General features: G+C 40.7%; 1 protein-coding gene across 5 annotated transcripts in view; it reads right to left on the bottom strand.

Moving 5' to 3' along the window:
• Positions 1 to 20,457, bottom strand: part of LOC115196804 (rho family-interacting cell polarization regulator 1) — a 105,348-nt gene that overhangs the window by 42,227 nt on the left and 42,664 nt on the right. For all 5 annotated transcript variants that reach the window (XM_029757720.1, XM_029757719.1, XM_029757723.1 and 2 more), the window contains exons 7-10: positions 7,450 to 7,599; positions 7,183 to 7,246; positions 7,007 to 7,050; positions 2,989 to 3,114 (exon numbers count right to left, since the gene is read on the bottom strand). In XM_029757720.1, coding sequence (XP_029613580.1) covers positions 2,989 to 3,114; positions 7,007 to 7,050; positions 7,183 to 7,246; positions 7,450 to 7,599 — 384 coding nt within the window. The remainder of the gene's footprint in view (positions 1 to 2,988; positions 3,115 to 7,006; positions 7,051 to 7,182; positions 7,247 to 7,449; positions 7,600 to 20,457) is intronic.

Genomic DNA, 20,457 nt, shown 5'->3' with positions numbered 1-20,457 from the left:
CAAGGAAACTATTAATTCATTATTTGCATATGTAACACTAATGCTCAAAATCTGCGATAATCTTCTCCTCATGAACCATAAGTCAGATTCACCCCAGATTTTGTATTTAGACTCATTCCATTAGTCTTTAATTGGTTGGAAAAAAATGTTGCTGCATTCAAATATGGCCGTACGGTACCTATAGAAAGACGTTAGCACATACTCTAATGCAAAATTACTAACTTTTCTGCTCAGGAAGCATAAAATCAGATTGAGCCTATATACCAAATTGGGAGGAATTTGAGAATGATTACTTGCTACATTAAAAAGTCAGCCATGCAACACCACTAGATGGGACCATATCACACCAGAGCTATAAGAACTGAACCAAAGGACATGGGCCATGATATCTGGTATGTAAACCTTATGCATATGTCCTTAGAGGTTGTGTGAATATAAAGTCACTGCAACCTTAGATGGCTGCATCAGACCAGTTGTTGTCACTATAAATGTCATTGGCACCATAACTGATCTTTTGACCTTTCTGTCAGCCTGTGAACCCCGTTCATTGCTGGTTTTATTTCTATTTGTTTTTTATTAGAAGTTCAGTTTAATTTCAGTTTTCAGACCTGATTTTCTAGGTTTTATTTAGTTGTATAAAAATATTTCTATTTTGTTTCAGATTTAGTTGCATTGTTGTATAGATTGTGTTTTTTGGATGTAATTTCTTGCAACTGGGGGGAAGTAATACATAAGGTGATGGGTAAGGTTAAGATAAAATTATAAAGTCAAGTTCAATGTGACATGGATTTAAAAGGAATAGCGCAGAGACAGGAGCAAAAAATATGGTGGAAAGAAACCCTCTCGTCCATGTTTACACCTATCCAATGGTTAACTTAAGTAGTACATGTAAGTACATCAAGTTTTCATTTTAGTTTATTATAATAACTTTGGTCTCTTCCCCATCTTTCCTCTCTCTTGACTTCTTTTCAACTAACACCAGCGTATACACACCTATGTTAAACTAGGGAAATTGTGTTTCCATCGCTAGGTCTATGTACAGTTGAAGTCTACATACACCTTAACCAAATACATTTAAACTCAGTTTTTCACAATTCCTGACATTTAATCCTAGTAAAAATTCCCTGTCTTAGGTCAGTGAGGATCACCACTTTATTTCAAGAATGTGAAATGTCAGAATAATAGTAGAGTGGGTCAGAAGTTTACATACACTCAATTAGTATTTGGTAGCATTGCCTTTAGATTGTTTAACTTGGGTCAAATGTTTCAGGTAGGTTTCCATAAGCTTCCCACAATAAGTTGGGTGAATTTTGGTTCTGCTTTTTCAGTTCTGTCCACAAATGTTCTATAGGATTGAGGTCAGGGCTTTGTGATGGCCACTTCAATACCTTGACTTATGAAGTATGCTTGGGGTCATTGTCCATTTGGAAGACCCATTTGCGACCAAGCTTTAACTTCCTGACTGATGTCTTGAGATGTTGCTTCAATATATCCACATCATTTTCCATCCTCATGATGCCATCTATTTTGTGAAGTGCACCAGTCACTCCTGCAGCAAAGCACCCCCACAACATGATGCTGCCATCCCCGTGCTTCACGAATGGGATGGTGTTCTTGGTGGTGTTCTGCAAGCCTCCCCCTTTTTCCTCCAAACATAATGATGGTCATTATGCCCAAACAGTTCTATTTTTGTTTCATCAGACCAGAGGACATTTCTCCAAAAAGTACGATCTTTGTCCCCATGTGCAGTTGCAAACCGTAGTGTGACTTTTTTATGGTGGTTTTGGAGCAGTGGCTTCTTCCTTGCTGAGCGGCCTTTCAGGTTATGTCGATATAGGACTCGTTTTACTGTGGATATAGATACTTTTGTACCGGTTTCCTCCAGCATCTTCACAAGATCCTTTGCTGTTGTTCTGGGATTGATTTGCACTTTTCGCACCAAAGTATGTTCATCTCTAGGAGACAGAACAGGTCTCCTTCCTGGGCGGTATGACAGCTACGTGGTCCAATGGTGTTTATTCTTGCGTACTATTGTTTGCACAGATGAACGTGGTACCTTCAGGCATTTGGAAATTGCTCCCAAGGATGAACCAGACATGTGGAGGTTAACAATTTTTTTTCCAGAGGTCTTGGCTGATTTATTTTGATTTCCCATGATGTCAAGCAAAGAGGCACTGAATTTGAAGGTAGGCCTTGAAATACATCCACAGGTACACCTCCAATTGACGTCAATTAGCCTATCAGAAGCTTCTAAAGCCATGACATATTCTGGAATTTTCCAAGCTGTTAAAAGGCACAGTCAACTTAGTGTATGTAAACTTCTGACCCACTGGAATTGTGATGCAGTGAATTATAAGTGAACTAATCTGTCTGTAAACAATTGTTAGAAAAATTACTTGTGTCATGCACAAAGTAGATGTCCTAACCGACTTGCCAAAACTATAGTTTGTTAACAAGAAATTTGTGGAGTGGTTGAAAAACTAGTTTTAATGACTCCAACCTAAGTGTATGTTAACTTCCGACTTCAACTGTAAATGCCATCTGAAAAGCACCAGTGGCCTGGCTTTGGCCCCAAGTGAGAGCAGGTCCTTCGGAGCCATGGCCCAGTGAGACACGGGTGCCGGCCCGCGTAGATGGAAACAGAAATATTTACCCCACTGTTTTGGGTAAATCCTGTAAGGAAATTCAGCCAGATCCATGTCTCTTGACCCCTCAGTTTAACTTTCCGATCCTGTGACATTGGGCAAAGTAATGGAATCATTCAGGGAGAAAAACAAGTCGATATCCAGCTGCTCTCCTTTCACTGAGCTGTTATGTCCATTACCTCAGTGTCTTCGCTTCACACGCAGATGTGACTCTCTGAATGTGATTGACAGTGTGTGTGTGTGTGTGTGTGTGTGTGTCTTCATGTGCCTATATGCACGTGTGTGTGCATGTGTGTGTGTGTGTGTACGTGCATGTTTTAGGCCAGGAATTTCTGCTTTGTACCTTTATTGATAGGAACTCTGTGATGAGAGGCAGGAAGACCATGTCCTCGCTGTCCCACACCTGCTTGCAGTTGATCTCAATCCTTCCCCTCAGCTTCCAGCGCTGCCGCCCATACTTCATAAAGATCTAAAAGGTCAGAGGTCAGGTTTAGGTTCTAGAAGGCATAGTAGACAGATACAAAAATGAGCCAGACAGTCACATTTTGCTCGTCACACATTTCCCTATTCTCAAGTCATCGCTGAGTCATTTGTGTTTTTGCTGAAGTTGAGCCAAACTCTGTAGGTTCTGTTTATAGTTGCCTTCCCCCAGGGAGGGAACGCAGCGCTCCACTGACTTACTCCATCGATTATGCTGTCAATCATCACTAAATCTATGCATGTTAGACAGAGGCAGTGCTGACACATTAACACTTTTCCTTTTCCAATTACCCTGCTCCTCCTGCTAATCCCCCCAGACAGCCCAGCTAAGAGGCCATGCTACTGTAGCATACAGCGGTGGCCCGCCCATTAGGGCGTTAGGGGTGGCACCACGCTTGTGATTGGTCAACAACAAAGTTAGTATTTTTATTTTAAAAATATATTATATAATTCATGGATTATGTTTTAAATGCTCAAAAGTGTGGAAATGTCTACATTTTCCTGTTTCAAAAACATTGTTCAAAACAAGCTGTTCAGTTACTTACTGGCCCACATGAATTATAAGAGCTCAAAGTAAATGAACCGTCCTGGGGCGCTCAAATTTGCATCCGTTGAGTCAGAACCCCTGGGTCTGCTCAAGTCTACCTCCCAATGAGTCTCTCGTGCCAGACGACTTACTTCCGCACATGAGACTAAATCTGCTCTATCAGGTACAGATGGCGCTAAAGCAAAATGTAATTAACTTGTAAATAAATAAACAAATAATCGTAATGGGAGCCTGGGACCTGATTAATTGGTCATCTACATCCAACAAGAAGAGAAGGACAGAGGGATGCACTTGCTAGAACCTTGTCATCGCAGATCTGGTATGTCAAAAAAGCCTGGCCAATTCCCCCCCCCCCCCCCCCCCCCCCCCATTTTGTGTGGACTAAAACATCATAAAACCGGGTGTATCACAAAGCATGATCGAATTAATTAGCCAGATACAGAAATTTTTAGAAATATTGAGAAATTGTTTGGTAGATTTTTAGGGCAAATTTACCATTCCATCTCTACCTTTGTTACCTAGTTACAGTGGCAAGAAAAAGTATGTGAACCCTTTGGAAATACCTGGATTTCTGCATAAATTGGTCATACAATTTGATCTGATCTTCATCTAGGTCACAACAAGACAAACAGTCTGCTTATACTAATAACACACAAACAATTATACATTTTCATGTCTTTATTGAAAACACCGTGTAAACATTCACAGTGCAGGGTGGGAAAAGTATGTGAACCCTTGATTTAATATCTGGTTGACCCTCCTTTGGCAGCAATAACCTCAACCAATTGTTTCCTGTAGTTGTGGATCAGACCTGCACAACGGTCAGGGGGAATTTTGGACCATTCCTCTTTACAAAACTGTTTCAGTTCAGCAATATTCTTGGGATGTCTGGTGTGAACTGCTCTCGAGGTCATGCCACAGCATCTCAAATCAGGTTGAGGTCAGGACTGACTGGGCCACTCCATAAGGTAGCCTAACATTCTCCTGCAAAATGTCTTGATAAACTTGGGAATTCATTTTTCCGTCGATGATAGCAAGCTGTCCAGGCCCTGAGGCAGCAAAGCAGCCCCAAACCACGATGCGCCCTCCACCATATTTTACAGTTGAGATGTTTTTTTTTCCCTCCACACATAGTGTTGTGTGTTCCTTCCAAACAACCCAATTGTAGTTTCATCTATCCACAGAGTATTTTGCCCGTAGCGCTGTGGAGCATCCAGGTGCGCTTTTGCAAACTTCAGACGTGCAGCAATGTTTTTTTGGGACAGCAGTGGCTTCTTCCGTGGTGTCCTCCCATGAACATCATTCTTGTTCTCGTGTTTCACGTATCGTAGACTCGTCAACAGAGATGTTAGCATGTTCCAGAGATTTCTGTAAGTCTTTAGCTGACACTCTAGGATTCTTCTTAACTTCATTGAGCATTCTGTGCTGTGCTCTTGCAGTCATCTTTGCAGGACGGCCACTCCTAGGGAGTGTAGCAACAGTGCTGAACTTTCTCCATTTATAGACAAGAAGACAAATGTATTACCGTGGACTGATGAACATCAAGGCTTTTAGAGATACTTTTGTAACCCTTGTACTTTTGTAAAAATTCTTAATCTTAGGTCTTCTGAGATCTCTTTTGTTCGAGGCATGGTTCACATCAGGCAATGCTTCTTGTGAATAGCAAACTCAAATTTTGTGAGTGTTTTTTTACAAGGCAAGACAGCTCTAACCAACATCTCCATCTCCAGATTAGCTGACTCCAATTAGCTTTTGGAGAAGTCATTAACCTAGGGGTTCACCTACTTTTTCCAACCTACACTGTGAATGTTTAAATTCTGTATCCAATATAGACAAGAAAAATACAATAATTTGTCTTTTATTAGTTTAAGCACACTATGTTTGTCAATTGTTGTGACAGATGAAGACCAGATCAAATCTGATTATCAATTTATGCAGAAATCCAATTCCAAAGGGTTCACATAGTTTTTCTTGCCACTGTAGCTCCCATGCCAATTTCAAGTGTTCCTAAACTAATATCTAGGTAACTCTGAAATATGAAGTTATTTCAGAATGAAAGTTAACTGGCTAGTGCATCATGCTTTGTGACATTATGTTAGCTAGCTATCCCCAGTTAGATAATGCTTTGTGACATTATGTTAGCAGCTACCCCAGTTAGATTATGCTTTGTGACATTATGTTAGCTAGCTACCCCAGTTAGATAATGCTTTGTGACATTATGTTAGCTAGCTACCCCAGTTAGATAATGCTTTGTGACATTATGTTAGCTAGCTATCCCCAGTTAGATAATGCTTTGTGACATTATGTTAGCTAGCTACCCCAGTTAGATAATGCTTTGTGACATTATTGTAATGACCCGGCTGGGTCATAAAAGGAAAAGAGACGGACTCTAGGTGTGCAGGTCAGAACACAGGTTTATTCCTAAACTGGGCTATTGTTCTGGCCACAGCCCACGCCGCTAAATACCGAACGTACACAATTATACCATGTCGAGTTAAGGGTCACTCCCATAGGAACAGATCAAGGCCCCGAACAGAAAGAGAAAGAAAGATGAGACAGTAATCCCTATTTATGCATTTCCAAATCCCGCGGGATTACCCATCATACCCCCCCAACCTTTCCCTCTGTCCTGACATATTTAACCCCTGCTAGTATCCATGAGAACCATAACACACCCACAACACAGAACACAATACCGGGTCGTTACATTATGTTAGCTAGCTATCCCCAGTTAGATAATGCTTTGTGACATTATGTTAGCTAGCTATCCCCAGTTAGATAATGTGTTTACACTTAACGCATCGGCATGCTTTTAAACGCATCGGCATGCTGTATCACAACCGACCATGACTGGGAGTCCCATAGGGCGGCGCACAATTGGCCCAGCATCGTCCGGGTAAGGGTTTGGCCAGGGTCGGCGGTCATTGTAAATAAGAATTTGTTCTTAACTGGCTTGCCTAGTTAAATAAAAGTTAAATTAAAAAAAGCTTGTTGAGTTCTCCCTGGTGCACTAGTTCTAAATAATATCATCTGTTCAAAACAGTGGCAGCATATGCAGCAGAGGTTGTTCGGTTTTTGTCATGCAAAAGTGAAATACGTGTATATTTACAAGGTTGTTCAAATGCACAGATCGCTTTATATATTTTCTATAAGACAACACCAAGCTCCTCACGCCCCTGGTATTCAGCCAATCAGCAGCCGCCACTGGTAGCATATCCACTCCCTCCACCAGCAATAAGGTTTAGCCTTAGAGGAATGATGATGCTGGGGCAGCCATGCTAGAGTGGAGATAGAGAGAGCGCGAGAGAGAGAAGAGGGAGAGAGAGAAACTCACCTCATATGTGTCTCCAGCACAGAGCCGTGCGAACCCTGCTAGACCTGCAACACAAACAAAAAGCTTCGAGGCCACATACAAACACTAACAACGCAACAGTGTGATTAAAATAGACCAACACAGTCTGGAGTCACAACAGACAGGGAAGAGGAAGGAGTTGACTAAAATGAACGTACCCTTCATTTTCACATGGAACTCTCCCAGCTGGTTTTCCAGCTCGCTCTCCAACATGCACATGTTCTGCGAAGAGTAAACGTTCAGCAAAAACATCAGGCAGTCAAAACTACAAACATTGTACTAATATCAGAATAGAACACCTATTCTTAGTCAGGTTACCCTGCAGTCTTTGAAATCAATCTCAGGAGACTGACTATTCACGTCTTCCTGCCCATCTTACCCTGTTCCCCCTCCCATTGACCACAGTCCCCTCTCACATTCCTCACCTCTGTGTACTCTTTGTAGCCCTTGTTGGCCTCCGAGAGGCTCTCTCTGGCCTCGCGGCTGCCCTGGGAGTCTGTGTAAGCCTTCACCATTTTATTGGCCCCATCCCTCAGCCGGCGCTGCATACAGTAGGCCTCATACAGCTCGTCAACCTGGGGAGGACAAAACACAGTTATAGATGGTTAATTTAATTTGTCCCTTACAGTGGTTATACAATTACTGTATATCCACTCTATATTATAGTTTTGTTGTTTATTTTATTCACCAACCATTCAAGAATACACCCTAAAGCTCTCTTCATAAATCATTTTCAATAATAGTAATCCATTTAGTTCTATGGTCATGACATTCTATTTCCATCATCATGGAGCCCTAAAGCATGTAATTGCACCATAATCCTTCCCTTGGTTCTTGACACTCTCACGACCTCTGAAAAAAGTGTGTCTGTAAAATGAAGACGCAACAGCAATGCAGTGGAAGTCCAGTCGGGGACATTCCACTGGCCTCAAAAACACATATAAAAACATAAGTTAGAAACTATGCGTCCTGTTGGCCACCTTATTGCTCTACGACTTCCTCACACATCTCATATGTACTGTATATATACATGTACTGTATATATATATATATATATATATATATATATATATATATATATCAACATTTTATTGATCCGTCAGCAGATATGGGGAGGCAGCTGTTGAACTGTTACGGGAGACAGGAAACAGTTAAAGCACTTAGAATACACACATTCATACTCACTCACTGTGACAAATGCTGACCATCTCAGAAAGATACAGTACAAGCACCGACACACATAAAAACAAACACTGTCTGCATGTTCCATAAAATAACATTGTGGCAGACTCTCACAGATTAAACTTGCATTCACCTTGTCAAAATCATCACACATTATTTTCAGGTCACAGAAGAAGTGTGGTATTGTGTGTTTTGACTTTGTCCTGGTTTTCTGAATCAGTGCACATCGCTTTCAGCTCGGTGCCTCATTCACTAAAAGATGCCCACTGTCTCCCCACTTTCAGACACCCTGATTCACCACAGTGAGTGACCCAGCATGTCAGGCCCACTCTGACTGTGTGGATCCACTGAGTTGCCGCTAACCTGCCAGCCTGAATGAATTAGTAAACAAACACCATGAAAGCTCCATTCACTAGAGTGGACTCCTTGGGAGATGTTTTATGAGTGAGTGAGTGGGTGCATCGCCATCTTCTACATTCTTCTGTCACATTCCCTCCATTTGGTGATGATCACAGAGGCCTGTAGTGCACCTGACGTGGTCCACTTACCAACACAACAGTACTCTATACCTGCATTCCTGATGACCCTCTCTGAACACGGTCTCAACATGCTGGTTTGAAGACTATCCTCTCATTAACATAAAACTACCTTCCCTCTCAATGTGTGTTTACAATGAAGCTCTCTACCTGCCTGTAAAACCATAACATTTTCAGGAGTGAGTAACAGTGTGTGACTCCTTTAAACTTCACTCACTGCAGAAAGAAAAGCCACCTGAGACTACCAGGGTTGGGTTTAATTCACAAATTCAATTCTAATTCAATTCTCTATCCTTATGCATTTTAATTATTTCAAATTCTAGGTCAGTCTTGGAATTCAGAGATAATTCAATTCCAATGTTAGGTAAATTCCAATAATTAAATATTATCCCCAATAATTCCACAAATTCCAATTTAATTCCATCAAGCTGATCATGTCACTGTTCAGAAAGCTATACTGGAAATATTGAAGTAAAAGTTCATGATCTAAAACAAATCTTGAAGTCAATGTTTGATACTATGTGCATTAACTGGGAATTCCAATTTAATTACATTTAATTAAATCCAAAGAATACATGTTTTACAATTTCAATTACAAAGTTCCAAATAATCGAATTCCAATTATATAACTTGAAGATTGTTGAAATTCAAATTGAATTCAATAAATTCTCCACTTCATGAGTGAATTGGAATTTCAAATGAAATTTGAATGTGTATTTATTAAGTATCCCCATTAGCTGCCTTTCTTCGTAGGGTCCAAACAACTTAAGGCAAAAACAAAAATAAATAACAGTACATATAACATTATTCCCCCACTACATATCTACAATAAAACATGTATAATACCACCATACATAAGTGTGTGTAGAGTGTGTGTGTGGGTGCGCATGTGCGCAAGTGCGCAGCCCATTTCAACCTGATCGGTTGATTGCACTTGCTAAAAGTAGCAAAACTTTTGTAATTCTCGATGGCTAACGTTATATCTTTCTAAAACGGCGCGTTAGAAAGGACTGTCAATACATACTGAACAGTTCACATTATAGACAGATGCATGCTACTGTACATGGGAAATAAGTTTTGGATTGGTCTGCCAGCATGTCCAACCCATCCATTATCTCAGCCAATCATGGCTAGCTGAAAGGTTCCTGTCTTTTTCTGTGGCTAAACCAACTAAGCTGGAATACAAGTTTGTTGTTAAGGCACATGAAAGTTCATATGTTCCAGAAGGAATTTCTGCCAAAAATCGCATTTTGATAAAAAAATGTAATGTTAACATGCAAATGCCGCTCCTGTGAAGTAGTGACATGCGACATAATCCTAGTTTCCTGAAATGAGTCACATTTAGACAAGTGTGTCGGGTAAGAATAATCTAATAATGATAAAATATTTAATCTGGACACTTTGTTTTTGATATTGCTACTATGCAAGTAACCACTTCACTGTACCGTTTACCCCTTCTGTATCCTGTGCATGTGACAAATAAACCTAGATTTTATTTGATATAGTGTGTGTCTACTACATGGCCTCACATGTGAATCCTTAAAGAGATGGGTGGGGCTAAGGCTTAAGAGGGTGTGAACGATGATGAATGGGTGTAGACAAAGAGGTCTCCAGTAGGTGTACCAAAAGATTAAAGGGCCATTTTCTCAAAAGTGTGGTTACAAGTTTATCACCTTTCAAAGCAGACTTACTTTCCCCATTGTTCCTCAACTGCAGTGTATGATATACCATTTTCTAGCTGAGTCTACTTTTACAATTTACAATTTCAAATTTTGCTACATAAGACCGAATCGAGGCGGTCGGTCACATATGCCTTGAGACCGTGATATAGGCCTAAGGACAAGACAATAAGAAGACAGTGGCAGAATAAATTCAACCATACCGGTTTCTTCACAAAACCGGAGAGCAACATCTCTCCGGTGAAGTCCACAAAACATATTGCATGTAACAAACATGACCTAAAGCATGGACAAGCAAATTAATGTTTCCAACATTTTTAGACTACTAAACAACTATTGATTTAGAACCACAGCGAGTTACCACAAGTCGCAAAGAAAAACAGGCACCGCTGCCTCCACTATTCCAGCACCATTTCAACATCATGTAATCACCTATGCTTAGTCTAATACAGTGACAACTAAAAAAATAGCAAAAACAACTTAATCCAATCAAAGTAAGCTAAATATGTGGCTGTCCATGGTAGTGAGTTGTGTGTGCAAGTAGAAAAAACATGACTCACCCTACTTGTAGAGAAACGCCAATGCCATCCTCTTTTATGTTGCCTAAATGGTCTTTGACTCGGTCATACACGCTTTTAGTTTTTGTTGTCCTAGCTACCTAGCTAAAATGCTTGATCGCGGGGGCTTCCGGTATGGAACAGAGCTGATCAGTCGCATCTTTTTTAGCTCTGCTACAAATTTTAAATAAATCCTGAAATAAGTTCACCCTTAAGCTTAAATGTACCAAGAAAGGCAGTACTAGTTTATTAGCTTCCGAAACCCACAATGCCAACAAATAAAAGGTCACACCAAAAAGCGAGACTTAACGAGTGCCAGTTTAGAGTGAGGACGAAGGCGCCGTGCTAGCTTCATGCGCTAGTGGTGGAAGCAGGACTGAGGCAACAAACATGTGCAGTGCCGTTAGCTCCGAAGATATCCTCAAGGCCAACAAAGATAGGAATGCAAAATTCTCTATCAAATTCAAAAATGTACTGTCTGCAGTGGACAATGTTAAAAAGCAAGACAAAGAATGTGCTGGGCAAATCTCTCAGGCTGAGGTACTCATCTCTGGAATCGAAGACAACATTATAGCCCTGCAGGCAACGACCACCGCTCGAGGAAAAGGTTGAATTGCTTACCTCTAAACTAGGTGATTTGGAGGGCCGCAGCAGGAGATCGAACGTGAGACTAGTACATCTCCCCGAAGGCGCTGAGGGGAGCGATGCTTGCTCATTCCTAGAGCGGTGGCTTCCCGAGGCTCTGGAGATGAAGCCACTCCGCTCTCCTTTGATCATTCAGAGAGCTCATCGGATTTCTGGCCCACGATGCGACCCCAACGCACCCCCGAGGGCTCTGATAATGAAGTTCTTAAACAATTTTTTTAAATTTCACCTTTATTTAACCACGTAGGCCATTTGCGAACTAGTTCTCATTTAGAACTGCGACCTGGCCAAGATAAAGCAAGGCAGTGCGACAAAAACAACACAGAGTTACACATGAGATAAAAAAAAACGTACAGTCAATAACACAACTACCTGCCCTCCAGGACACCTATACCCGATGTCACAGGAAGGCCAAAAAGATCATCAAGGACAACAACCACCCGAGCCACTGCCTGTTCACCCCGCTATCATCCAGAAGGCGAGGTCAGTACAGGAGCATCAAAGCGGGGACCGAGAGACTGAAAAACAGCTTCTCTCTCAAGGCCATCAGACTGTTAATGTTAGTGATGGCTGTTTGAGTGGCTGCTGACTCAACTCCAGCCACTTTAATAATGGAAAAATTGATGTAATCAATTTATCACTAGCCACTTTATATAATGTTTACATACCCTACATTACTCATCCCATATGTATATACTGTAGATGTCCTAACTGACTTGTCAAAACTACTAATATAGGGTATGAAAACATTATATGAAGTGGCATTGTTTGAAGTGGCTAGTAATACATTACATCAAGATGGCAAGATGCAGTAGATGGTATAGCGTACAGTATATACATTTACGTCATTTAGCAGACGCTCTTATCCAGAGCGACTTACAAATTGGTGCATTCACCATATGATAGATGTCCTAACTGACTTGTCAAAACTATAGTTTGTTAACAAGAAATTTGTGGAGTGGTTGAAAAACGAGTATTAATGACTTCAATAAATCATTCTCTACACTATTATTCTGACATTTCACATTCTTAAAATAAAGTGGTGATCCTAACCGACTTAAGACAGGGAATTTTTACTAGGATTAAATGTCAGGAATTGTGAAAAACTGAGTTTAAATGTATTTGGCTAAGGTGTATGTAAACTTCTGACTTCAACAGTAAGTCTCCAACTTCAGTGATTTTTGCAATTAGTTCCAGTCATTGGCAGCAGAGAACTGGAAGGACAGGTGGCCAAAGTAGGTGTTTGCTTTGGGGATGACCAGTGAAATATACCTGCTGGAGCGTGTGCTACGGGTGGGAGTTGCTATGGTGACCAGTGAGCTGAGATAAGGCAGAGCTTTACCTAGCAGAGACTTGTAGATGACCTGGAGCCAGTGGGTTTGGCGATGAATATGTAGCGAGGACCAGCCAACAAGAGCATACAGGTCGCAGTGGTGGGTAGTATATGGGGCTTTGGTGACAAAAAACAGATGGCACTGTGATAGACTGCATCCAGTTTGCTGAGTAGAGTGTTGGAGGCTATTTTGTAAATGACATCGCCAAAGTCAAGGATCGGAAGGATGGTCAGTTTTACGAGGGTATGTTTGGCAGCATGAGTGAAGGAGGCTTTGTTGCGAAATAGGAAGCCAATTCTAGATTTAACTTTGGATTGGAGATGCTTAATGTGCGTCTGAAAGGAGAGTTTACAGTCTAGCCAGACATCTAGGTATTTATAGTTGTCCACATATTCTAAGTCAGAACCGCCCAGAGCAGTGATGCGAGTCGGGCGGGCAGGTGTGGGCAGCAATCGGTTGAAGAGCATGCATTTAGTTTTATTAGCATTTAAGAGCAGTTGGAGGCCACGGAAGGAGTGTTGTAAGGCGTTGAAGCTCATTTGGAGGTTTGTTAGCACAGTGTCCAAAGAAGGGCCAGAAGTTTACAGAATGGTGTCGTCTGCGTAGAGGTGGATCAGAGAATCACCCGCAGGAAGAGCGACATCATTTATATATATAGAGAAAAGAGTCGGGCCGAGAATTGAACCCTGTGGCACCCCCATAGGGACCACCAGAGGTCCGGACAACAGGACCTCCGATTTGACACACTGAACTCCATCTGAGAAGTAGTTAGTGAAACAGGTGAGGCAGTTATTAGAGAAACCAAGGCTGTTGAGTCTGCCAATAAGAATACGGTGATTGACTGAGTCGATGAAGATGGCTGCACAGTACTGTCTTTAATTGATGGCGGTTATGATATCGATTAGGACCTTGAGCGTGGCTGAAGTGCACCCGTGACCAGCTCGGAAACCAGATTGCATAGCGGAGAAGGTACGGTGGGATTCGAAATGGTCGGTGATCTGTTTGTTATCTTGGCTTTCTAAAATTTTAGAAAGGCAGGGCAGGATGGATATAGGTCTAACAGTTTGGGTCAAGAATGTCTCCCCCTATGAAGAGGGGGATGACCGCGGCAGCTTTCCAATCTTTATATTTATTGTCTAAAGATAAGGTGTGTGTGGTGAATGCAGCCAGAGCGAAAGGGAGAGTACAAGAATCGGCAAGTTATGTTCTTCCCAGATCTCTCCATGGAAGTCCACAAGCAGCAGAAAGCTTTGGCAGTGTCAGGTAGCGGCTACGGGCTAAGGCTATCCGATATGGAATCATCTTTCCAGCCTACCTGAGGGTCTCCCACGGCGATCTTTCCTACATTTTTGAAACACCAGCCGAGCCGGAGCAGTTTCTTGAGAAGCTAGGCAGAGATGTGGAAGCGGAGCAACGCTGAAGAGGCAATAGCAACGTAAATTTAAACTTTGACCTATTTTGGACATTTTTCGAACTGTTGCTTTCGGTTTTGTCTAAACATGTATTTAAAGTTTGAGCCAGTTCACAGTGTTATAATTTATCTAGCAACATAGTAGCACTGTCTATTGAACTATAATAACATGGCCAATTTACAAGTAGGCCTAGCTTTTTTATAATTGTATGTACCATGAAACTTTGCTTTTATGCATCGGAACATCCTGGTGCGGGTTTGTTTTATTTAGGCCTATAGGAGGCTAGATCACGGTGGTCTTATATTCTGGCTCACTCCTGGTATTTTGTTTGGGTCTTTGTTAAATGGTTAACAGAATATAGTGTAATGACAAGTGGCAGAGCAGAAGGTGTACAGAGGGGGGAAAAAACACAGAGGAGGCTCCACACGTGTGTGTGTTGACCACCTTATACGGAGTGTCACATAGGAGGAAGGGGAGGTCTGTTAGAGACTTTGGGGTAAGAGGGTTAATCACACGTTCGTGGTTGATTGTTAGGTATGTGTTTTTGTACAATGATGTGCTTTAAAGCATTCTTTGTGTTTTTGTTTAAGGTGGTAACAGAGGTGTATTGGTATATTAGGCTGATCCAATGTGCTCTTATGGGGTAATGCTTTAGTTGAAGTATCCCTGGTAAATTCAATGACTCATAGCGTTAACTTCTCTAGGGTAGGGGCAGTATTTTGACGTCCGGATGAAAGGCGTGCCCAAATTAAACTGCCTGCTACTCAGGCTCAGAAGGTAGGATATGCATATTATTAGTATATTATTAGTAAAACACTCTGAAGTTTCTAAAACTGTTTGAATGATGTCTTTGAGTATAACAGAACTCATATGGCAGGCAAAAACCTGAGAAAAATCCAACCAGGAAGTGTGGAAATCTGAGGCTTGTAGTTTTTTAAGTGATTACCTATACAGTGACTTCATTTTGCACTTACTAATGCTTCCACTAGATGTCAACAGTCTTTAGAACGTTGTTTCATGCTTCTACTGCAAATATGGAGCGAACGAGAGGGCCTGGAGTCAGATGAGTGAGGAAATGACATGAGTTTTGAGGCGCGCGCTCACGTGAGTGTGAGCTGTGTTCCTTTTCTTTTCTGAAGACATTGGAATTGTCCGGTTGGAATATTACTGAAGATTTATGATAAAAACATCCTAAAGATTGATGCTATACATCGTTTGACATATTTCTACGAACGTAAATATAACTTTTTTTGACTTTTCATCATGACATTTTCGCGCGCGTCCTGCACTTGGAGTAGTGGACTGAACACGGAAACAAAAAGGAGGTTTTTGGACATAAATTATGGACTTTATCGAACAAAACAAAAATGTATTGTGGACCTGGGATTCCTGGGAGCGCATTCTGATTAACCTGTTAGGGTATAGGGGGCAGTATTTTCACGGCTGGATAAAAAAATGTACCCGATTTAATCTGGTTACTAATCCTACCCAGTAACTAGAATATGCATATACTTATTATATATGGATAGAAAACACCCTAAAGTTTCTAAAACTGTTTGAATGGTGTCTGTGAGTATAACAGAACTCATTTGGCAGGCAAAACCCTGAGACAGATTCTGACAGGAAGTGGATACCTGATGTGTTGAATTGACTTTAAGCCTATGCCATTGAAAAACAAAGGGGCTGTGGAATGTTTTGGCACTTCCTATTGCTTCCACTAGATGTCACCAGCCTTTACAAAGTGTTTTGAGTCTTATACTGTGAGATCTGACCGAACAAGAGCCATGGAACGGTGATGGCCCATTAGACACCTGGCGCGCGAGTTCATGTTGGGTACTCTCGTTCCAATACGGTTTAAAAGAGAACGCAATCGTCCGCCTTGAATTTTATTCATGTTCTGGTTAAAAAAAGGCACTAATGATTTATGCGATACAACGTTTGACATGTTTGAACGAACGTAAATATATTTTTTCCGTTCGTGAAGTGAAGTGAAGTCCGGCTGGCTTAGATCATGTGCTAACATCACGGAGCTTTTTGGACATAAATGATGAGCTTTTTTGAACAAAACTACATTCGTTATGGACCTGGGATTCCTGGAAGTGACATCTGATGAAGACAATCAAAAGGTAACGGATTATTTACATAGTATTTTCGATTTTAGATCTCTCCAACATGGCGGTTAGTCTGTATCGCAAAGCGTATTTTTCTGGGTGCAGTGCTCAGATTATTGCAAAGTGTGATTTCCCAGTAAGGTTATTTTTAAATCTGGCAAGTCGATTGCGTTCAAGAGATGTAAATCTATAATTCTTTGAATGACAATATAATATTTTACCAATGTTTTCTAATATTAATTAATTATTTTGTTGTCATGACTTGACTGCCGGTTATTGGAGGGAAACGATTTCCTGAACATCAACGCCATAGTAAAACGCTGTTTTTGGATATAAATATGAACTTGATAGAACTAAAAATGCATGCATTGTCTAACATAATGTCCTAGGAGTGTCATCTGATGGAGATTGTAAAAGGTTAGTGCATAATTTTAGCTGATTTTATGGTTTTGGTGACGCCTGTCTTTGAATTGACAATACATTACACACAGCTATTGTCAATGTACTCTCCTAACATAACCTAACTTTATGCTTTCGCCGTAAAACCTTTTTGAAATCGGACAACGTGGTTAGATTAAGGAGATGTTTATCTTTCAAAGGGTGTAAGTTAGTTGTATGTTTGAGAAATTTGAATTTTGACATTTATTTGGTTTCAAATTTGCCGCTCTTGAAATGCACCTGCTGTTGATAGGGTGCGCCACGGGTGGCACGCTTGCGTCCCACATAGCCCCAAGAAGTTAAGATCCTCAAAGGTAAGTGAATATTTATAATATTATTTCGGAGTTTTATTGACTCCACAAAATGGCGGGTTTGGTTCCTTGTCTGAACGCTGTACTCAGATTATTGCAAAGTGTGCTTTCGCTGTAAAGTTTTTTTAAAATCTGACACAGCGGTTGCATTAAGGAGAAGTGTATCTATAATTCTTTGAATTACAGTTTAATATTTTATCAACGTTTATGATGAGTATTTCTGTAAATTGATGTGCTCATTCACCGGGAGTTTTGGGAGGCAAAACATTTCTGAACATTACACGGCAATGTAAAATGGGGTTTTTGGATATAAATATGAACTTTATCGAGCAAAACATACATGTATTGGGTAACATGAAGTCCTATGAGTGCCATCTGATGAAGATCATCAAAGGTTAGTGATTAATTTTAGCTGTATTTCTGGTTTTTGTGATGCCTCTCCTTGCTTGGAAAATGGCTGTGGTTTTTCTTGTCAAGGTGATGTCCTAACATAATCTAATGCTATGCTTTCGCCATAAAGCATTTTTGAAATCGGACAATGAGGTTGGATTATTAATGAGAAGATTATCTTTAAAATGGTGTAAAATACTTGTATGTGTGAGAAATTTGAATTATGAGATTTTTGTTGTTTTGAATTTGGCGTCCTGCTATTTCACTGGCTGTTGAATAGTGTGTCCCGCAGGTGGGACGGTCACGTCCCACATACCCAAGAGAGCTTAAGGTTAAATTTACATCCTGGAACTGTAGGGAATTAAATAAAATCGGCAAAATAAAAACAGGTAATAAGTATATTAAAACAACTTCAGGCGAAGATCATATTTTTTTGTAAGAATCACATCTATTATCTGGCGACATTCCTGTTACTCTAGCACGCACCAGACCTATTTCCGAATCATTTTTTTTTTTTTTTCCTCAGCAGCGTTACTCTCTAAAATGTAAGATTGCTTTTATGATAGCATTGTCATCTCTGACCATGCTCCAGCATCTCTTATATATTCCAATTCTAATTTTGTAGGTGACCCACCTAAATGGCTCTTCTAACCTAAATGGCTGCAAGATACAAGTTTTATAGAATACATTAGACAGACAAATTGACCTATACTTTTCAATTAATACAACACAGACCTCAGCTTGTACTAGATGGGAAACCTTTAAAGCTTTCATAAGGGGTCAAATTATACATTTCCCAGCTCCAAGTCAAAAAATGAAATTACTTGAAACCAAAATTAAAACTCTGGAGAAATAATTCCACAGGTGCACACAAGTAGTTGCTCTTGCTCATGGCTCAATATCACAGAATTTCTGCGGGTAGAGCTGCAGCCAGCTTATTGAGACTAAACCAATCATATTATGACCAGGGTGAAAAGGCTGGGAAGCTGTTGGCCTGGCAAATCAAACAGCAGCAAGCAGAGAGAGCAATCAATTAATTTCAGGATGCAGAGGGAGCTGAGGCGGTAGAACCTCGGGAGCTAAACAATACCTTTAAATAATTTGATAAAAAATTATATGCATCAGAATATCCTCTTGAAACTGATACCCAGAATAGCTTTTTACATAGATTCATCTGAAATATTGGGAAACTCCAATCTAAGGATATTCTTAATGCTGAGCTGACTGTGGAGGAAATTTCCAATGCAATTGATAGAATGAGGGAGGGAGGGCGTCTGGCCCAGATGTGCTGCCGCCCGTTGACATCTACAAGAGATTTAAGAACAAAAACTGTACACTCCACTCCTGGAGATGTTTTTGAAATCTTACGAAAATGGTCTTCTGCCCAGTCGTCAGACACGGCGATCCTGTCGTTGGACACAGAGAAGGCCTTTGACAGGATTCAGTGGCCCTACCTCTTTGAAGTGTTAACTCGTTTTTGGTTGTGGTGAGAGCTTTAGTAAATGGATAAATATACTATACACAAATCCCACTGCAGAGATCCTTACTACTAATACGGTATCTAAACTTTTTAACATCTGCAGGGGTTCTAGGTAGGGCTGCCCTCTTTCTCCTCTCCTGTGAGCCTCTAGCCATAGCTGTTAGGTCCCACCCCAATATTTCAGGTATTAGAATAGATCAGACGGAACATCGAATTGCCCTTTATGCAGACGATGTAATTTGTTTCTTACAGACTTGTGCAATTCCATTCCTGCACTTCTGGACCTAATCAAAGAGTTTGGGGTGTTCTCAGGATGCAAAATCCTCAATTATGATTAGAGGTCGAACGAAAGTCGTTGCAAAACCCCTCAAAGGTAGGAGAAAGAGGTAAACCTGGAATAAACTACACTCTATGACTGCCCCTGACCTCTACACACTCTAGCTCAAGACCAAACATTTTAAAGTAGGCTACAAAAAAGTAGACAAAAATAATTCCAATCCCGATTAAAATGCAACGGCTGTTTAATGCATTGGTTAGCTGGCTTTAGGACCATGTGGAGAATATCGCCCGTGATGGTCAGCTGTTTAGGAAGTGCACGGATTGCTTTGAATTTGATGTCAACATTTGAACTCTGCCTTGTAAGCCTCGCGACCAGCTGTTTTTTTTATGGTTACTTTCACATTGATATCGGCATTGTTGTGACTTGATAGCGTGTATTAAGCATCTATTTCACGTTGAACTGTATGTGCCGTTCCACAAGTAAATTATTCATGATGTTCCGCAATCTATGAGGTTACGCAGTGGTTGACATTTTACATACACTTTCACAGCCCTTTAAACCTAATATTGCAGACATAATTCATGTCTGGGGACATTTGTTTATTTTTGCTATTCTTCAAATAGCATTTTAGAGTTACAAAATTGTGTAGAAATGCAGTAAATGAGTTCCAACTTCCAAACCCCTCCCCACTTTGCCATAATCTAAATTTCAGTTCTGCTCAATCTAGGGTAAGATAACTTTTGGTCAATTGCACACAAGGTCCAACCGAAATTTGGGCAAAAACACAAAAATAACAACGTTAAACTGTAACTGATCAATACACCATCATACCAGGTAATTTAATGCGTAAAAACAAAACATTTGATGAATAAGATATTTGGCTACTGAAATGCCATTTCTTACCGATCTCTACAGCTTCCGTCCAAAAACAAATCCTGTGAAATGGCATCATCACTTACTGGAGGAGTTACTGGCTAGTTACAGTGTCTAGCATAGCTAACAAACTAGCTACGTCATTCACAGCGCGCATGCCCAGAATGACACAATGAAGCAAAGGCACACCCCATTTCTATTAGAA

This window comes from Salmo trutta, chromosome 7 (genome assembly GCF_901001165.1).
Source record: "Salmo trutta chromosome 7, fSalTru1.1, whole genome shotgun sequence".
In the NCBI taxonomy this organism is placed as follows: Eukaryota; Metazoa; Chordata; class Actinopteri; order Salmoniformes; family Salmonidae; genus Salmo; species Salmo trutta.
Note: the sequence above shows the minus strand (reverse complement) of the source record. Positions and strands in the feature narration are given on the sequence as shown.